This window comes from Solanum tuberosum, unplaced genomic scaffold, assembly GCF_000226075.1.
Source record: "Solanum tuberosum cultivar DM 1-3 516 R44 unplaced genomic scaffold, SolTub_3.0 scf00497, whole genome shotgun sequence".
In the NCBI taxonomy this organism is placed as follows: Eukaryota; Viridiplantae; Streptophyta; class Magnoliopsida; order Solanales; family Solanaceae; genus Solanum; species Solanum tuberosum.
In genome coordinates this window covers 270503-289846 of record NW_006239421.1, presented here as the reverse complement: position 1 = coordinate 289846, position 19344 = coordinate 270503, and the positions used below count along the sequence as shown (strand labels likewise).

At 33.7% G+C, this 19344-nt stretch overlaps 3 protein-coding genes and 1 non-coding gene across 4 annotated transcripts; all 4 read left to right on the top strand.

Annotated features, from left to right (window-relative positions):
- The first annotated feature begins 634 nt into the window (after positions 1-634).
- On the top strand, positions 635-715 carry TRNAL-CAG (transfer RNA leucine (anticodon CAG)). The gene has a single exon. It is a non-coding gene; the product is annotated as a tRNA-Leu (tRNA).
- A 409-nt stretch (positions 716-1124) lies between these two features.
- Positions 1125-2103, top strand: LOC107058373 (glutathione S-transferase U10-like). Its single transcript, XM_015304004.1, has 2 exons — positions 1125-1492; positions 1685-2103. Exons 1-2 carry the CDS (start codon positions 1169-1171, stop codon positions 2060-2062), a joined length of 702 nt encoding a protein of 233 aa, XP_015159490.1. The 5' UTR covers positions 1125-1168; the 3' UTR covers positions 2063-2103.
- A 2364-nt stretch (positions 2104-4467) lies between these two features.
- LOC107058368 (glutathione S-transferase U9-like) lies at positions 4468-11021 on the top strand. The gene is made up of 3 exons (XM_015303998.1): positions 4468-4938; positions 10440-10542; positions 10611-11021. Exons 1-3 carry the CDS (start codon positions 4724-4726, stop codon positions 10860-10862), a joined length of 570 nt encoding a protein of 189 aa, XP_015159484.1. The 5' UTR covers positions 4468-4723; the 3' UTR covers positions 10863-11021.
- Positions 11022-12583: 1562 nt separating this feature from the next.
- On the top strand, positions 12584-17149 carry LOC102601803 (uncharacterized). The gene is made up of 4 exons (XM_006364540.2): positions 12584-12891; positions 12985-13300; positions 15584-15743; positions 16334-17149. Exons 1-4 carry the CDS (start codon positions 12727-12729, stop codon positions 16794-16796), a joined length of 1104 nt encoding a protein of 367 aa, XP_006364602.1. The 5' UTR covers positions 12584-12726; the 3' UTR covers positions 16797-17149.
- The last annotated feature ends 2195 nt before the right edge of the window (positions 17150-19344 follow it).

Below are 19344 nucleotides of genomic sequence, written 5' to 3'. Positions count from 1 at the left end.
AATGATACAACTATAAGACATATATATATAGTGGCATAGCTACAGCCACCTTCGTTAGAAAATTACATTGTATATATATGTCAAATTCTATATTTAAAGGTTATATATTTAATGTTGGACATCCTTGACAAAAGCTATGTCTTTGGGGTAGTGGTATGATCCATTTGAATGAAGGAGTTCCAGGTTTGAACCCAAATAGCACAATTTATTTATTTTTGTATTTTAACAATCACATACTATTATTCTTGGACACCTTTAATAAAAAATTTGGCTCCGTCACTGCATATATATTTGGTTGTTTATGTTTATTCTTTAACTTTCTCTTTGGAGTTTGAACTCGATCTCGTACTAATGAGTAATGGACATATTAATATATAACCTTCATTAAGTAAATAATTCGATATTCAGAAAATACCAAATGGTACTAATTTCTCATACCAAACTCAAACCTGAATATCATAATTCTAAGATTTTACTCCCGAATATCATACCGAATACCAAAAACTTTGATTCAGTACAGTAATTTAGTTTTTGATATTTTATGTCCAGTCCTAAGTTTGATACAAGAAAATAATACCAGTTAATTGGAAGATCAAAATTAATATATTTATACAATTAAAATGAAAATTCAAATGTCAAGATGGCCGAGTTGGTCTAAGGCGCCAGTTTCAGGTACTGGTCCGAAAGGGCATGGGTTCGAATCCCATTCTTGACAAACAATAATAATTCTTTTTTCGTAATTTTCTTATATTTTCTTTTTTGACTTGACATCAACCTCAAGCATGAATACAAAGAAACCTTTCCTTTCTTCTATATTCCAACATAAAAATTATGTAGATTGTACTTGGTGGAACTATCTATTTAACATTTAAAAAGAGAGAGAAAAAGAGAAACCATTAATGGAAGAGGAAAACACACTACGTGGAATGTGGATTAGCACATATGCAAAGAAAGTGTTCGAATCCCATTCTTTACAAACAATAATAATTCTTTTTTCATAATTTTCTTATATTTTATTTTTTGACGTGACATCAATCTCAAGCATGAATACAAAGAAACCTTTCCTCTCTTCTATATTCCAACATAAAAAATTTGTAGCTTGTACTTGGTGGAAATATCTATTTAACATAACATTTAAAAAAAGAGAGAGAGAAAAGAAAAACCATTAATGGAAGAGGAAAACAATAAAGTTACACTACATGGAATGTGGATTAGCACATATGCAAAGAAAGTGGAGTTGGCTCTCAAAATCAAAGGCATAACATTTGATTATGTAGAAGAAGATTTGAGCAACAAAAGTTCTCTTCTTCTCAAGTACAATCCCATCTATAAGAAGGTTCCACTACTCCTTCACCGCGGTAAGCCTGTTTCCGAGTCCCTAGTGATTCTTGAATACATCGATGAAACCTGGAACAACTTGCGGCCTCTATTATTACCAGAAGATCCCTATGAAAGAGCCACAGTTCGTCTCTGGGCTTCTTACTGCCTTCAGGTTATACATATCTCTATTTATTTTTTCCTTTTGTGTTATTATATGGACGTGTTTGATATGACAAAAGTCATTTTCATATTATGATATGCTCTCTGTAACATGCAATCTGTTATAAAAAGATTTGACTGTATATTTTTTTTCAAAAAAGTATATTCTTCACGCACGTCTCACCATTCAAATATTATTTTGAAGATATCGGACACCATGAAGAAAGCATTCATTTCAGCCACAGATGTTGAGGGAGGAGCATTTGATGAATTCTTTGAGATCCTAAAAGTAATGGAAGAAGGAATGAAAGATTTTTTCCCTGGGGGAAGATCTAAAATATGTGCTGAAAATTTGGGGCTTTTAGATATAATAATTGTGTGTTCACTTGCTGCATATAAGGCAGCAGAAGAAGTTGTTGGAATGAAAATTTTGGACCCTGAAAAGAATCCATTGGTATATTCATGGGTGACTACTTTGCTTGAGCTGCCTTTGGTGAAAGAAACTCTGCCTCCACATGACAAGGTTGTTTCAAGACTTGAGTTTATTAAGAAAAATGGTTATAGGTTTCAATCCAATAATTGATATTGTAATGAAACAAGTACTTATGGTTGATGAATAAGTTTGCTTCTTGATGTAATTAACTCAATATTGGGTGTTGTCCTATCTATTTTATCCAAGAATTTAAGTTATATATATACATTGATAATATAATAGATCAGGTTATAGCAAATTAATTTGTTCTAACATACCGATCAGTACTATAAATCAAGTTTGAGAGTAATATTTCAACCATTTATTCTAACTCCATGTAGCATGTCTAGGGGTGGTTCCGATAGTTCGGATTGGAATAATCGACTTGGATATTTTGGGGTTTCAATTTTGAGCTTTTAAGACAGGTCATGGCAGTTAACAATAATCTCAATTCATGTAATAGTTTGTTCTTTTAGAATATACAACTTTCTACGGTTAATAAAGAACAAGATTATCATACAGTGTAATTCCAGATTAAATAATATAATGGGTAGAATCGTAAGGTACTAATTTGTTATATCTTTAGAAATTAAACTTATTAGTATTGGCACATATCATTTGGATAGGACTAAATATAAGATATAAAAAAAGTTAGATTTTTGAATATCCGAAAATTGCAATACTAAATTCGATAACCGATCAAAATTCATAAATTTTAAAAATAAAATCCAAATTTCAATCCATAATTCAAATAACCAAAATATTGAGATTTGAAGTTGGTCCAAACTATATAGACCCCTGCCCACATTGTCGTGTCTACCACATGCAATATATGTATACTTTAGATGACAAGTTGATCAAGTGCTTGATTAATGTCACCAATTCGCATCAGTAAGAGATTAAAGATTTGACTATTGCCATACTAATGAGCATTCAATAGTGCCCACTAATTAGAATCTGATAAGCCTTTACCCTCAACAGTGTGACATATCAGTTAATGTTGAATTTGCTTTTGACCACTGCATGCGTGATGAGTGACAACTGACAAATTAATCGGAATCTAATAATTTGATTCAAATTTTATGTTTATCTTAAAAAAAAAATTATTTAATTTTGAAGGCTAGTAACTCAAAAAAAAAAAAAAAAGACTAAATTCTCTAACTATAAATTTTAAATTTTTGCTCAAATGAAATATAGTGGAAAGAAGGAAAGGATCCGAATCTCGATGGATGCCAACTTGCTGTAAATAATCCATATTGTGCAGTAGAAGTATTTGATTTACTCAATTTGATAGTATTAAAATATGCAAATAAAATAAAATAATTAGTTTGGCTACGCCAAGGAAGATTAAAAGGGAAGGCACGCAGTACATGATAATGCACAAAGAATGGAAGAAAAAAAATTAATGTGAAACTATTTGGTGGAGATTTGATTTAATAATCTTTTACTGTATAAATTTATTTTTATTTTATATTTCGAAAAAAAAAACATTTACAAGTGGTCGAAATCATTTTTACGCTTACAAGTACACACTCGTGTAGCTATTTGAGAGCATATATGCGCCGTGTCATCACTACTCATGGAGAGGCACAAGAGAAAGTAGTAAGTGATAGTATATGTTACTGAAAAATTGAAGTTAGTGGAAGAGTCTATGCAATATCTTTTCCCAAATGGGAAGCCATTACTTGATGGAAACAATCTTTGTTCTAAAATCTTATAATTAGCCTAAAGATACTCTAGATATTATTCTTTCTAAGTCAAGTCCAGATCAATTTTCGAGATATGTGATATAATTTGTTTTGAAACAAGTTTGTACATTTTTCTCAAAATGTCTCACACCATTAAGAGATTCCTACACGTTATATGTAGTCTCCCCATCTATTCAGCTTTCAATGTGGGACTTTGTTCGCAAACTCAAAATTTAAAGATTGAGAAAAGCCTAAATGGATGTATGCACTGATGTCGATCGACAAATAGATATAGATAGTCATTTGAAGAAGATAATATATCCAACTTCTGCCCTAACAATTTTGTGTTTTAAGTATTACTTTAGTCAAATATCTCTGATTTATCTGCAATAGAGAATTAGAAACGAATTCCTTTAAAAATTCGCTGTGTCTTGACTATAATGGCTTTGGTCGCCCCAGAACTAAAATAACTTATCTTGAGCACACTTTTAAATGGATATCGCTGTTTGGTCAACTATTCTGATCTAAACATTTATCTTATACAGTATATGTCCTAGTCTTACCTTAATATACTATCGAATAAGTTGTAGTTGACAAGACGGGTTGGTCAAACGGTAAGCATCCTTTCACCTCCAATTTTAAGATTGTGGCATCGAGTCATCAAGGAAGCAAAAAAGGTGGAAGCTACTAGGAACGGGTAAAAAATAAAGAAAGCTGCAATTCCTCAGTGACGATATAGTTTACAATCTATAAAATAGTCATGACTTGCATTTGAACAAATAATTAAAGACATCAAAGTCATGAAAAAGATTACTCTTTTTTCTCCTGAATTCGTTTGAATCAACATCACTTGGCTAACTTGGACACAAAGAAATGGGCAGCTAATTCCGTCATTGCTCTTGTCATAAAAAAAAACCATTGAATTGGCTCACAATTCAAAGAACAGACAATTTTATAAATCACATTTCGATTCAACATATTAGCATTTTTTTAACTTTGAAAATGAAGTTTCGCTAAAATAATGTGTGTGTATATATATAAGCAAAATCATATGTCGACTCAGAAAAAATAGCAGAGAGGGAAAATGGGAGAAGAAAACAAGGTAACTCTACATGGAATGTGGCTTAGCCCTTATGTGAAGAGAGTTGAATTGGCTCTCAAAGTCAAAGGCATACCTTTTGAGTATGTAGAAGAAGATTTAAGCAACAAAAGTCCATTGATCCTCAAATACAACCCAATTCATAAGAAAGTCCCTATACTTTTTCACAATGGAAAACCAGTAAACGAGTCATTTGTCATTGTTATGATTTAGCTAATTATGTTACTAGTCTAATTAGTTAGTTAGTTAGTCTATTCAATTAATTAGTTAGAATAGTAAGTCAGCTGAATTCTGTTATTCTGTTATAGTTAGTAAATTGACAGCTCATTAGTTAGTTAGATATTTTGATTCCTTTTTGTATAAATACGTTGTTTCCTCATAATGAAAATCAGTTGGTTGATTCTCTCCACACTCTCTTCTTCCCTGATTTCTCTCTACTGCATTCATGGATAATCAGCCATGGTTGTGAGCTGATTTTGACACAGTTAGTTAGTCTATTCAATTAATTAGTTAGAATAGTAAGTCAGCTGAATTCTGTTATTCTGTTATAGTTAGTAAATTGACAGCTCATTAGTTAGTTAGATATTTTGATTCCTTTTTGTATAAATACGTTGTTTCCTCATAATGAAAATCAGTTGGTTGATTCTCTCCACACTCTCTTCTTCCCTGATTTCTCTCTACTGCATTCATGGATAATCAGCCATGGTTGTGAGCTGATTTTGACACAGTTAGTTAGTCTATTCAATTAATTAGTTAGAATAGTAAGTCAGCTGAATTCTGTTATTCTGTTATAGTTAGTAAATTGACAGCTCATTAGTTAGTTAGATATTTTGATTCCTTTTTGTATAAATACGTTGTTTCCTCATAATGAAAATCAGTTGGTTGATTCTCTCCACACTCTCTTCTTCCCTGATTTCTCTCTACTGCATTCATGGATAATCAGCCATGGTTGTGAGCTGATTTTGACACAGTTAGTTAGTCTATTCAATTAATTAGTTAGAATAGTAAGTCAGCTGAATTCTGTTATTCTGTTATAGTTAGTAAATTGACAGCTCATTAGTTAGTTAGATATTTTGATTCCTTTTTGTATAAATACGTTGTTTCCTCATAATGAAAATCAGTTGGTTGATTCTCTCCACACTCTCTTCTTCCCTGATTTCTCTCTACTGCATTCATGGATAATCAGCCATGGTTGTGAGCTGATTTTGACACAGTTAGTTAGTCTATTCAATTAATTAGTTAGAATAGTAAGTCAGCTGAATTCTGTTATTCTGTTATAGTTAGTAAATTGACAGCTCATTAGTTAGTTAGATATTTTGATTCCTTTTTGTATAAATACGTTGTTTCCTCATAATGAAAATCAGTTGGTTGATTCTCTCCACACTCTCTTCTTCCCTGATTTCTCTCTACTGCATTCATGGATAATCAGCCATGGTTGTGAGCTGATTTTGACACAGTTAGTTAGTCTATTCAATTAATTAGTTAGAATAGTAAGTCAGCTGAATTCTGTTATTCTGTTATAGTTAGTAAATTGACAGCTCATTAGTTAGTTAGATATTTTGATTCCTTTTTGTATAAATACGTTGTTTCCTCATAATGAAAATCAGTTGGTTGATTCTCTCCACACTCTCTTCTTCCCTGATTTCTCTCTACTGCATTCATGGATAATCAGCCATGGTTGTGAGCTGATTTTGACACAGTTAGTTAGTCTATTCAATTAATTAGTTAGAATAGTAAGTCAGCTGAATTCTGTTATTCTGTTATAGTTAGTAAATTGACAGCTCATTAGTTAGTTAGATATTTTGATTCCTTTTTGTATAAATACGTTGTTTCCTCATAATGAAAATCAGTTGGTTGATTCTCTCCACACTCTCTTCTTCCCTGATTTCTCTCTACTGCATTCATGGATAATCAGCCATGGTTGTGAGCTGATTTTGACACAGTTAGTTAGTCTATTCAATTAATTAGTTAGAATAGTAAGTCAGCTGAATTCTGTTATTCTGTTATAGTTAGTAAATTGACAGCTCATTAGTTAGTTAGATATTTTGATTCCTTTTTGTATAAATACGTTGTTTCCTCATAATGAAAATCAGTTGGTTGATTCTCTCCACACTCTCTTCTTCCCTGATTTCTCTCTACTGCATTCATGGATAATCAGCCATGGTTGTGAGCTGATTTTGACACAGTTAGTTAGTCTATTCAATTAATTAGTTAGAATAGTAAGTCAGCTGAATTCTGTTATTCTGTTATAGTTAGTAAATTGACAGCTCATTAGTTAGTTAGATATTTTGATTCCTTTTTGTATAAATACGTTGTTTCCTCATAATGAAAATCAGTTGGTTGATTCTCTCCACACTCTCTTCTTCCCTGATTTCTCTCTACTGCATTCATGGATAATCAGCCATGGTTGTGAGCTGATTTTGACACAGTTAGTTAGTCTATTCAATTAATTAGTTAGAATAGTAAGTCAGCTGAATTCTGTTATTCTGTTATAGTTAGTAAATTGACAGCTCATTAGTTAGTTAGATATTTTGATTCCTTTTTGTATAAATACGTTGTTTCCTCATAATGAAAATCAGTTGGTTGATTCTCTCCACACTCTCTTCTTCCCTGATTTCTCTCTACTGCATTCATGGATAATCAGCCATGGTTGTGAGCTGATTTTGACACAGTTAGTTAGTCTATTCAATTAATTAGTTAGAATAGTAAGTCAGCTGAATTCTGTTATTCTGTTATAGTTAGTAAATTGACAGCTCATTAGTTAGTTAGATATTTTGATTCCTTTTTGTATAAATACGTTGTTTCCTCATAATGAAAATCAGTTGGTTGATTCTCTCCACACTCTCTTCTTCCCTGATTTCTCTCTACTGCATTCATGGATAATCAGCCATGGTTGTGAGCTGATTTTGACACAGTTAGTTAGTCTATTCAATTAATTAGTTAGAATAGTAAGTCAGCTGAATTCTGTTATTCTGAATGGACTTGAGTTTGTGAATACAGAAACATCAACCTTCCTTAAGGGAAAAGGAATTCTACATGAGAGAACTTGTCCTTATACACCCCAACAAAATGGGGTGGTAGAAAGAAAACACAAGTATTTGTTAGAAACTGCCAGAGCCCTACTTTTCCAATCCAAGTTACCTCTTAAGTATTGGGGTGAGTGTGTGTTGTGTGCCACATACATCATTAATAGACTTTCTACCTCTCATGTAAAGGGTAAATCCCCATATGAGTTACTATATGACAGCAAACCAACATACTCCCACATGAAATCCTTTGGTTGTTTATGCTATCCTACTTTTCCAAAAAACCATAGGGACAAATTCCAAGCAAGGACCACACCCCATATCTTCATAGGCTATCCCTTTGGGACAAAAGGTTACAAAGTTCTTAGTCTGGCCATAAGAAAAATACACATCTCCAGGGATGTAGTTTTTAAAGAAACTATCTTTCCTTTTGCTGTTTTACCTGATGTATTTTCTTTTCCTTCAGTCTTGCATTCTGTGCCTTTCATAGACACTTTGCATGATAACACTGCCTTACAATCTGTACAACATGTGGAAAATAATGTAGTTGGTGCAAGTAGCAGTCCACCCCACAATTCACCTAATAATGTACCACCTGCCACCTATCACTCCCCTAATTATGTCCAACAATCTGAACAACAATCTGAACCTATAATTTCCAAAAGACCACCTAGATCACATCGATTACCTGCATACCTACATGATTATGTTTTGCCTAACAATATAACACATCAGTTACAGAACTCACATATTTCCCTCAACACTGCATTCTCACAACACCAACATATACCATCTGAAATCTTGGCATTTGAGAGTCAGACACTTGTGAGGAATATCAGTAATGATGATGAACCTTCTTCATATGCGGAAGCTGCTATAAACCCTGCCTGGCAGCAGGCTATGACACAAGAATTTGAAGCATTACACTCAAATCATACTTGGGATCTTGTTAGTTTACCTAGTGGCAAGAAGGCCATAGGATGTAGATGGGTATATAAAGTGAAGCATAAAGCTGATGGAACTATTGAAAGATTCAAAGCAAGACTTGTAGTGAAAGGTTATACTCAAGAAGCTGGAATTGATTATACAGAGACTTTTTCACCAGTAATCAAAATGACAACTGTGAGGGCTTTGCTAGCTACAGCTGTAAAGAAGGGATGGGATATATTTCAACTTGATGTGAACAATGCCTTTCTTCATGGAGATTTACATGAAGAGGTGTATATGGAGGTTCCCCCAGGTTTAGCAATGCACAAGCCAGGGATGGTATGTAGGTTAAACAAGTCACTATATGGCCTGAAACAAGCCAGCAGGCAGTGGTATGCCAAGCTGACTGAAGCCTTATATTCAAAAGGGTACACACACTCATTGAATGACTATTCCTTGTTCTATAAGAAGTCTGAGGCTTCCACCATTTTTGTTGCTGTTTATGTAGATGATGTGATCTTAACTGGCACAGATATTTCTGAAATCAAGGAACTCAAGGCATTCCTTCATGACAAGTTCAAAATTAAGGATTTAGGCAAGCTACACTATTTCCTTGGAATGGAGGTACTCTATAAAGATGATGGACTTATCATCTCTCAGAGGAAGTTTGTTCTTGACATGTTGAAAGAATACAGGATTGCAAATATGAGCAGCTGCTCATCTCCACTTGATCCCGCATTCAAACTCCAAGCAAAGGAAGGGACTCCTCTCACAGAACCACTTTTCTACAGAAAACTTATTGGAAAGTTGAATTTCTTGACCAATACTAGGATGGACATATCATACAGTGTACAACATCTCAGCCAGTTCATGCAAGATCCTAGAGAGCCACATTTGCAAGCAGCATTTCATCTACTGAGGTATCTCAAAGCAGACCCCACACTGGGAATCTTTATGTCCAAAGATCAGTCTTACAGTGTTAAAGCTTATTGTGACTCTGACTGGGCTGCATGTCCTGACACCAGGAAGTCAGTGAGTGGCTATATTGTGTTGTTGGGTAATAGTCCACTAAGCTGGAAGTCCAAGAAACAAGAGACCATATCTCTGTCCTCAGCAGAGGCAGAGTATCGGGCTTTAAGGAAAGTTGCAGGAGAATTAGTTTGGCTTAGCAGATTACTCACAGAACTTACAGTGCCGTTGCCAACACCTATAGAAGTATATTGTGATAGCCAATCAGCCCTTCATATAGCTCGAAATCCAGTATTTCATGAACGTACTAAGCATATTGAAGTAGATTGTCACTTTGTAAGGAATCTGCTTCAGACAGGTCTCATTTCATTGCATCACATAAGTTCTGATAATCAACTGGCAGATATACTAACTAAGACATTGACTGGAATCAAGCATTCTGCAGCATTGAGCAAGTTGTCTGTGTTCTCTACACCTCCAACTTGAGGGGGGTGTAATGATTTAGCTAATTATGTTACTAGTCTAATTAGTTAGTTAGTTAGTCTATTCAATTAATTAGTTAGAATAGTAAGTCAGCTGAATTTTGTTATTCTGTTATTGTTAGTAAATTGACAGCTCATTAGTTAGTTAGATATTTTGATTCCTTTTTGTATAAATACGTTGTTTCCTCATAATGAAAATCAGTTGGTTGATTCTCTCCACACTCTCTTCTTCCCTGATTTCTCTCTACTGCATTCATGGATAATCAGCCATGGTTGTGAGCTGATTTTGACAGTCATCGTTGAATACATAGACGAAACATGGAAGAATGGACCTCAACTCTTGCCAGAAGATCCTTATGAAAGATCCAAAGTCCGGTTCTGGGCTTCTTATATTCAACAGGTAATTAAGTTAAGTTAATGCGCTCATCCACCCTTTTTTCATGTAGTACAATAATTCGTGTATTTCAGGTGATGGAGTGCATGCTCAATATATTCACTGCAGAAGACCAAAAAAAGGCATGTAAGGAATTTCATCAGAAATTTAGCGTGCTTGAAGATGGAATGAAGACTTTTTTTCCCGAGGGCAATCCTAAAATTGAAAACAGAAACATAGGGCTCGTAGACATTTGGATCGTCGTAGCATTTGGCATGTGCAAAGCACAGGAAGAAGCGTTTGGAGTGAACTTTCTGGATCCAGAAAAGGCTCCCCTGATTCACTAATGGGTTAATAGTCTACTCGAATTGCCCCTCCTTAAAGAAACTGTTCCCAATCATGACAAGGCGGTATCATTTCTTCGAGTTTTCAAAGAAAGAAGTACTAATGGTCAAGCTCACTGAGTTTCTACGTGTTCTGGTCCAAAATTTCTCATGGTTTGATGTAATTCTGTTATGTAATAAGGCATATAGCCATCTGATTTCAATAAGCTGCTTTCTTCTGGTTGAAATTTGAAGTATATTGTGACAAGTACTTCTGCTGATTTTCTCTTTCATGTCTCGATCTGTGCTAGATAAAACTTCTCGTCTCTCTTGGGTCAACCTCTTAAACATTGATTTTCAGAATATACAATTCACATATCGTATTCGTATTTAATTTAATAGTCTATAATTATGTAATTCAACTATATGAATGGGACAACCAAAAGTTTACAATTATGTTGTGTAACTCTGTAATGAACAAATTTTATTCTTTTATGTTGATTAGTTAACTTGCTTTCACTGTCAACTTGAAGTCAACACAAAAGTTTTGATATATACAATCGAAATCCAAATTAGATGGAGACTCGTATTTTAAATTTTCTGTAGCTTTAAAACTTAACTAAATAAAAGTTTTATTTGGCAATTTGTATGATACTTTTTCAAATATTATTGTTTGATAATACTCGATAGTCTATAATATAGATTCAGATAGAGGAGCTTAGGTCCGTCGGTTAATTGATGGATTTTCCCTTCTCCTCAATTTATATTTAATATTTTTTTAATTTTAATTTATTTATTTTATTTTCCTTTTTAGTATGTTGTGTATTTATAAATTACTAAAAAATAAAATTATAAATTACAATAATTAATAAAATAAGAAATTTACAAAATATATTAAAAATTTGATCAACTCTCAAAATTTCACTTGTGCAACATAAATTAGGACGAAGGGAGTAAAATATATTATTTGAAAATTACGTTAAGAGTATTATAAATCACAGTAGTTAACAACTTAAAAATATTTATAACAACATATTAAAATTTGGTCAACTCTCAAAATTTCACATGTGCCACATAAATTGCGACAAAGAGAGTAACATACATTATTTGAAAATTACATTAATTAAGAACATTATAAATCACAATAATTAATAACTTAAAATATTTTAAAAACATATTAATAATTTAGTTGACCATCAAAGTCCATGTACTACATAAGTTGGGACAAAATGAGTAACATATATTATTTGAAAATTATATAAAATTTTGATGCAACTCTTTTAATTCTATATGTGCCACATAAATAGAGTAATATATATTGGGTCCGTGCTTGCACAAACTCTTGTATCTAGTTTTTGGTATAAATATCATCATTATATTTAGATGTTTCAAAATGTTAATAGGTCCTTGTGAAAGTTTAGTATCGCAATAACAAATTCGATCAAAGTTAGATATTTTTTAGATCTTTATCCCTAATTTCTTAGGAAAAATACTTTTGGCAAGAATGGTAAAATAACATATTTCACACTATTTTATTTTACCTTTTTGAACATTTTTACTCTTTTAACTTTAATACATTTAAATAAAAAAATAAAAAAAATCAGTTTATTTTAAAATAAAAAGATATTATAAACTTTTAAACTTTTGATCAAATTTTGATCAAATTTTCTGGTCATTTAGCATTACCCAATTTCTTAATAATCGTGCAAAATAAAAAGAGATCAAAAGACTATAATCTAAGTTGGAACAGGAAATAAAGAAAAAATCAACACCGGCGGCTTTCGGAACACAACGTCGCAAAACCCAGAAAAGAAGAAACAATTGCAGCAATTTTAGGAAAGTTTCCATTTTCACTCATCGACAGAGTCTCCATTAACCATTAATATTCATGGCTTCCTCTGCAATTTTCAACTTTCTACCATCATCTTCATTGAGTTCTCTTTCCTTCAGAAACAGCAGAACTCAAACCCCATTTTTTTACAAACCCCTTATAGTCAAAGCTTCTACTTCTGTCGATTATTCTTCCTCCTCCCTCGCCGGTACATCTACAAAGGTAAGACTTAAAATCCACACCCTTTTTCCCAATCATTGATTTCTACTTGCTTCTCCTAAAATTGGTGAATCTGTTTATGTTTTTTTTTGTTAGAATAATAACTGGGTATGGAAATACAAGGACAATTCTGTGAATATTTACTACGAGGAACACGACAAGGGAAGCGATGAGCCTTGTAAGAACATTTTGATGATTCCCACTATTTCAGATGTTAGTACTGTTGAGGAATGGAGATCAGTGGCTAAAGACATTGCTGGACGAAATGGTAAAGTTAATTACAAAACTACCATTGTGGATTGGCCTGGTTTAGGTTACTCTGATAGACCTAAGCTTGATTACAATGCTGATGTTATGGAAAAGTTTTTGGTAGACTTCATTAATTCTCCTGATAGTCCGGTGAACAATTCGGGTAAGCTGAAAGATCTCTTTAGCTTATGTGATTTGCTTATTTGTTTTATACTTGCATATTTTTACTTAACTGCAGATTGTATACTGTGATATTTGAACTATCAAACCATGAGCAGGCGTTTGATTTTGGGATTTTGTTTTTGGTGTCTTAAATTCTTGTTTGGATCTTTGGAATTGATATTTTTTGTAATCTTATACTTAAAAGAAATGTACTCTAAAACATTATATCAAGATTAGGTGAACCTCTTTTTCAAATGAAAAAAAGGGGTTGAAGTACATTAAAAAGGACTAAGAAGAAAAATAACAGATAGAGAGTTAGGAAACTATAGGAGGTTGCAATCACAGAGAGATAGATTTTTATCAGCACATGATACAGACACATGCAATGACGCAAACGGATTTTGTAATCCCTATAAATGGAGATCTCATTTTTTTTTCTCATGTTGATCAAGTTAGACATTATTAGTGAATAGAAGTGTTGGGAAACAAATGCGTTCTCTCTGTGTTGACACATGTACTGATGCAGTTGGAGGTCAATTTTGCGTTATTCTGATCAAATTAGACATGAAGTTTTGTATCAAGTTGTTTTCAGGAGAGTTCAAGATAATAATGCTTAGAGAATAGAAATGTTGGGAAATAGTTCCAGAAATTTCTTTTGAGTTAAAAATCTGGTATTTTTTTTATTCTTATGATGGTGGTGTTCGGGCTAGTCGGCATAGATACCAAGAAATTTTATCTACCAAGGATTGTGAAGATAGGAAGAGATCACCTAGTGTGTGTTTTTCTCCTCTGGGATTTGAACCAAAACTACGAGGTACTTTCTTGAGATATTTTCTAGTTAAGAGTCCCATTTCTCTGGAAGCCAAATAGAAGATTGACCTTGATATCACTATACCCAGAAGAAGATCCAAGGAGCAATGCTTGAAAGATAATCCACTCTAAAGGTGTAAATCCAGAAAGATGTCATTTGTTGAAATTTGGGAACACTGAGACATCTTCCCATGATTGTGAGAAGTTGTTAAAGAATGAGCTGGAGAAGAAAACACAACAAAATGATCAAGATGTTACTGAGATTAGTGTTGAGCAAATGTGAACTTCTTTGCGAGCATTGAGCAAGCTACAAGAAAGATAGATTTTTGTGCGCTGAAAATTTGGAAATCAAGAGAGGCCTTATTTTGGTATTTGTATCCATAAAACAAAAGGTATTGTAGCCTACATCAAAGACCTGCATTTCATCTAAAGATAGTACAAAATATTTAAGAACCTTTCTTATGATTTCTCAAAAAAATAAAATTCTTCGTAATATCTTAAAAAACACAAATATAAATCCCCAGACACGTTTAAGAGGTGGAAGATCTTGATTGAGAAGTTTGGGGAGCAATCAACAGGCTTCATAATTTTAAAACTTTTGTGGAAGTGATATCAATAAATTCCGTGAGGAACATGAAATTGTCACACTGTATGCTATAAATACTTATAACAGAAAGTCTGACATTGCTGAACAGATTAATATAATCTTTTTAGGGAGAGAAAGGTCTATTCTCTCAAATGTTGGTCTGCTAAGGTGTCCAAGCTAAATATCGTCTTAATAGCATATAACTTGGTGAAGCTGTCTATGGGTGTTGAGTTCATGACTCTTGAAGATGTATATGATTTGGCCAATCTGCAATCATTCAAATTTGAGAATTTTGGGTTGTTCTACTTATACGATGTTAGAGGAAAACTAGAACCAAGAGCCCAAAAGGGTAGTTTCTTTGGTTTAGGTTTTGTATTGTGGGGTGGAAGGATATAGCTTGTAGTGTCCTGATCCTAAAACTCCAAATTTGTTATAGTAGATATGTTACTCTTGATAAATCTCTTAAGGCGATCGTTAGAGGGGATCGTCTATTGCCTTTTGAGACATATAAGGTAGATAGTTTATCAAAGAAAGTGGAGATAATAGTTTTTTTTTTTTTTTTGATAATGAAAAGTGGAGAATGAAGTTTACAATCCACAACTTTTACTAAGAGCAAAAGGTACTGTCAGTTGGGGAAACCATTGCCAGGGGATCATCCATCGCAGCAAGAAAATTGTAAGGTAACATGGGACACACCGGCATGAGCCATAGTTGGAAAGTCAGCCATCCCATGTCTACTGCTATTACCTTTGTGTGTTTACGTGATGTTTCTATTATGTTCGCTCTATGCATCAGGAAATGTTTTTCCAAGTTCCTTAATATTTTTGAAGATATCTGTTCTTTTATTTGCTTAGAGGTTATCTTGTTAATTATTTTAAAATAAATCAGATAAGGACTTGGTGGTGTTTGGAGGAGGACATGCTGCTACCTTAGCAGTTCGTGCTGCAAAGAAGGGCTTGGTTAAGCCAACAGCAATTGCTTCTATTGCTCCCACCTGGGCTGGTCCACTTCCTATTGTTTTTGGAAGAGATTCCAGCATGGAAACAAGGTAGGCATAGATTTTTACTTCCCTTGCACCTTTATGACACCTTCATTAAGCTGAGATCTCAACAGCTTGCTAAATGACACGCATTATAGGGCTATGCCCAATATAGAGAACAAAAGGATTACAAGGTTTGGAATATCAACTAGTCATGTTCGCCCCAGGGCTTAGTTTAACTGGCAAGGTTGAGGCACTTGTGACTTAGGTCACAGGTTCGAGCCTTGCATCATGCGAACTAAGCCAGCTTTAAGTGGAGGGGGTCCCATCATCCTTGAGCTCCGAAGGCTGCATTGGCCCTAAATGAATTTCTCGGTCATAAGAATAGAGGATTACAAGGTTCAGAAATTTTAAATACACCATATTGGATTATTTCAGTTTTTGTAGGAAAGAAGCAAATGATATGAGCTTTTCCTGCGTGAAAATTCTTTGGATAACACACTTGCTTATGACTGCCAGCAATTTAGCTTTCAAAATTTGAAGTTTTCATCTGAAAACAATAATGATAACAATAATAGTAGTATTAAGATTTTCACTCATTTGCAAAAAATGATATTACACTATTTCGTGATCGATATTTTCATTCTCATTTTTTACAGGTATGGTTTCCTTAGAGGGACCTTAAGGGCCCCTGCTGTTGGTTGGATGATGTATAATGTACTTGTCAGCAATGAGAAATCAATAACATCACAATATAAGTCCCATGTTTATGCAGACCCTGAAAAGGTAACTCCATATATCATCGAGAGCCGATTCGCACTCACTAAACGGCAAGGTGCTCGCTATGTGCCTGCTGCTTTCTTGACTGGTTTACTTGACCCAGTAAAGTCCAGGGAGGAATTTGTCCAACTCTTTGCAGAGTTGGAGGGTAAGATACCGTGTCTAGTTCTGGCAACAGCGGGATCTCCCAAGAGGTCAAAAGCAGAGATGGAAGCACTTAAGGAGGCCAAAGGGGTCGGCAAGTATGTTGAAGTGCCAGGTGCTCTCCTTCCCCAGGAAGAGTGTCCTGAAATAGTTGCAGAACAGCTTTACAGATTTCTGCAAGAGATATATGAGCTGTAGGCTTATAATGATTATCAGCTCAAGTAGTCAAAGGTACAGAATTTTTCCCATGCGCAACAGTGAGGTTAATTGGTTAAATTTGAGAGTATGAGATTACAGTGCCCTCACCTTTATACATGATAAATATGAAGATTTCCTAAGTGTATGAATTTGTATCTGTATTGATAGATCTTCCTCCTCTTGAACCAAAGAAAGTTGAGCGCTAAACCGATCTAAGACAAATAATGTTCTTATTCAATATGCTGCTATAGCGATTTCTTAGTTGTGGTTGTTCCCTTTTTATATATAAAAAATTACAGATACATCAGTTATTTATGTTTGAGGAAATAAATTTTACATGATCTTTTGGTTCATCATATGTTTGAGGTCATTTTCTGATATTTGGCGGGTTGGCTCAACTTGAATTGAGAATGCTGAATGAATGTGAGTTGGGTGGTTGCATAAATATAACTTTCCAGAAGAACATTCTTTGTTGAAAGCTTGGTGAGTGTGAAGAGATGATGTGATTCCTCTTCTTTTTCGGTTTTCAGATTGTTTTTTTTATATCTAAGTATCATTCGAAGAGAAGTTACGATTTAATTCAATAGAAGAAAGCATGTTTATTTTAAGGGTTCTGGTTATCATCTTTTACTTGTCAATTAGTTATCCTTTCATACGGAACCTCATAGGAGAACACAACTTCTACTGGACATATGCATCCCCTTCTTTTTTTTTTGAGTTTGTGAACTGGATTGCTATTGTGGGATGTTTTCATTAAAGTTAAACCTGTAAAAAAACGTTTCAACTTATTCATCTCTTAATTAGATTTAGTACAGCATGAAGGAAAATGAATACATAGTTGAAGTAAAGCTTCTATATCAACTAGGTGAGATTAGAAGCATGCCATTTAGGAAGCCTGTAATTTGCTTTGAAAGGTAAATGGTTTAGCATTGGAATGAATAGAGTGGAACACGGATATAGAGTATTCATAAACCTGATCCAAACTAACCTCATAGTTGATGGGTTTAGCTTGACTACTACAACATAGTTATCTGAAGGGAGATTACACACATTCTATTGTTCATTGGTCATTTTGTAGATATGTTTTGACAGTATCTGATACGTAGCTTCTTTGAGCATATAGGAGGATTACTTTAACTTGGGAGAAATTCCAGCAATGCTTGTGGAACTGAGATTAACGTTCCTAAATTTGAGATCAAGTCGAAAGCAAACAAATTAGTCCTAGTTCAAGTTTAATTTAACATGTAAAGGAATTGCAGAAAATTGGCTGATAGATGAGTATCAATGCACTCGTGCATGCTATGTGAAGTAGTGCTAATAAGAAACCCTTGTTAGTTTTGAAGAAGATGGTGCCAACACAATAATAATGGTAGTGTACAAGTACAACCTTAATTTAATTGGAGGATAATAGTAAAGTGCAACGCGTCCTTTGTTTGATTTCTATTACAGTACGTGTTATTTATTGGTACTACTATCTTTTTCTGGAATAGATAACAGACCACTAATTTAAGGGTGATGCAATGAATTTTGTTCTTTCAAATTTAAGTTTTATGACAGGTGTTCATTCATGTAATTGCTACCTTTCACATCAAGGCGTTAATATGACTACGTTTATACAAAAGCGCCTATCTCTTATATATTATACAGTGGCGTACACAAAAAATTTAACTATCACACTTATAACTAAATTACATTCTTAACTTGGTTTGAATTAGTTTTAAGCTAGAAGAGGTCTTGAGTTTGATACTAAAATGTTATATTTTGCAAAAGTATGCTTCGAATGAGGTTTGAACTCATGACCTCAAGCTCAGTCTGTTATATTTTGCAAAACTAAGCTTAGAATTAGGTTTGATGAACCCGCAACCTCAAATACTAAAACCAGACAATGAACCAACATGCCAATTGACTATTGTTGTCAAATAGTGTTATTTTGTTATACAATGTGGGTCTTCCCCTGATATTTATATGATACACAATGATTATTGATTCAATTCATTTTGATCGGTCTAATACCAATCCAACCCGTCTAGTGGTACCCTCAATTACAGTACAAGGTCATTGGCATTATCTCTAAGTGACAAGAAACCCAGCCTAATTTTTTTTAGATATCATGTCATTTTGCACCTAAAGCCTCATTTGGGACAAACACATGGTGCTAAGTGATGGAAATTGGTATGGACAAGGAATTCAAGCATATTGCTTGTCAATCATCACCTACCCTAGCTACAATTTTTCTATAGGAGAATTATGGTTACTACTTTTTTAAAAAGCCTTTCTGGATCGCTTTTGGGTGGGACACTCACAAAATGTCTTGAGGCTTACGCTCTAAGTGCTTGACTGTATAATCTAAATAAGCGTAATCTTTAATGTTTAGGGATCGATAATATTTTGTACGTGTCAAATTTCCTAATTAGCACTTTAATTGACCCTCAAATTGTTTTTACAAATGAATGATAAAACATCTATTCACCTATAGAAATATGAAGGTCGAAAGTAACTTAAACAACAAGTCATAATATTACATATCTACCGGAGTAATTGAGACTTT

Excerpts from the sequence above, each read along its gene's own strand:
- LOC107058373 (XM_015304004.1), top strand. The coding sequence starts at position 1,169 with ATGGAAGAGGAAAACAATAAAGTTACACTACATGGAATGTGGATTAGC. Across the intron at positions 1,493-1,684 it reads GGGCTTCTTACTGCCTTCAG|ATATCGGACACCATGAAGAA; the intron begins GTTATACATATC and ends ATTATTTTGAAG.
- LOC107058368 (XM_015303998.1), top strand. The coding sequence starts at position 4,724 with ATGGGAGAAGAAAACAAGGTAACTCTACATGGAATGTGGCTTAGCCCT. Across the intron at positions 4,939-10,439 it reads GTAAACGAGTCATTTGTCAT|CGTTGAATACATAGACGAAA; the intron begins TGTTATGATTTA and ends TTTGACAGTCAT. Across the intron at positions 10,543-10,610 it reads GGGCTTCTTATATTCAACAG|GTGATGGAGTGCATGCTCAA; the intron begins GTAATTAAGTTA and ends CGTGTATTTCAG.
- LOC102601803 (XM_006364540.2), top strand. The coding sequence starts at position 12,727 with ATGGCTTCCTCTGCAATTTTCAACTTTCTACCATCATCTTCATTGAGT. Across the intron at positions 12,892-12,984 it reads TCGCCGGTACATCTACAAAG|AATAATAACTGGGTATGGAA; the intron begins GTAAGACTTAAA and ends TTTTTTTGTTAG. Across the intron at positions 13,301-15,583 it reads TAGTCCGGTGAACAATTCGG|ATAAGGACTTGGTGGTGTTT; the intron begins GTAAGCTGAAAG and ends AAAATAAATCAG.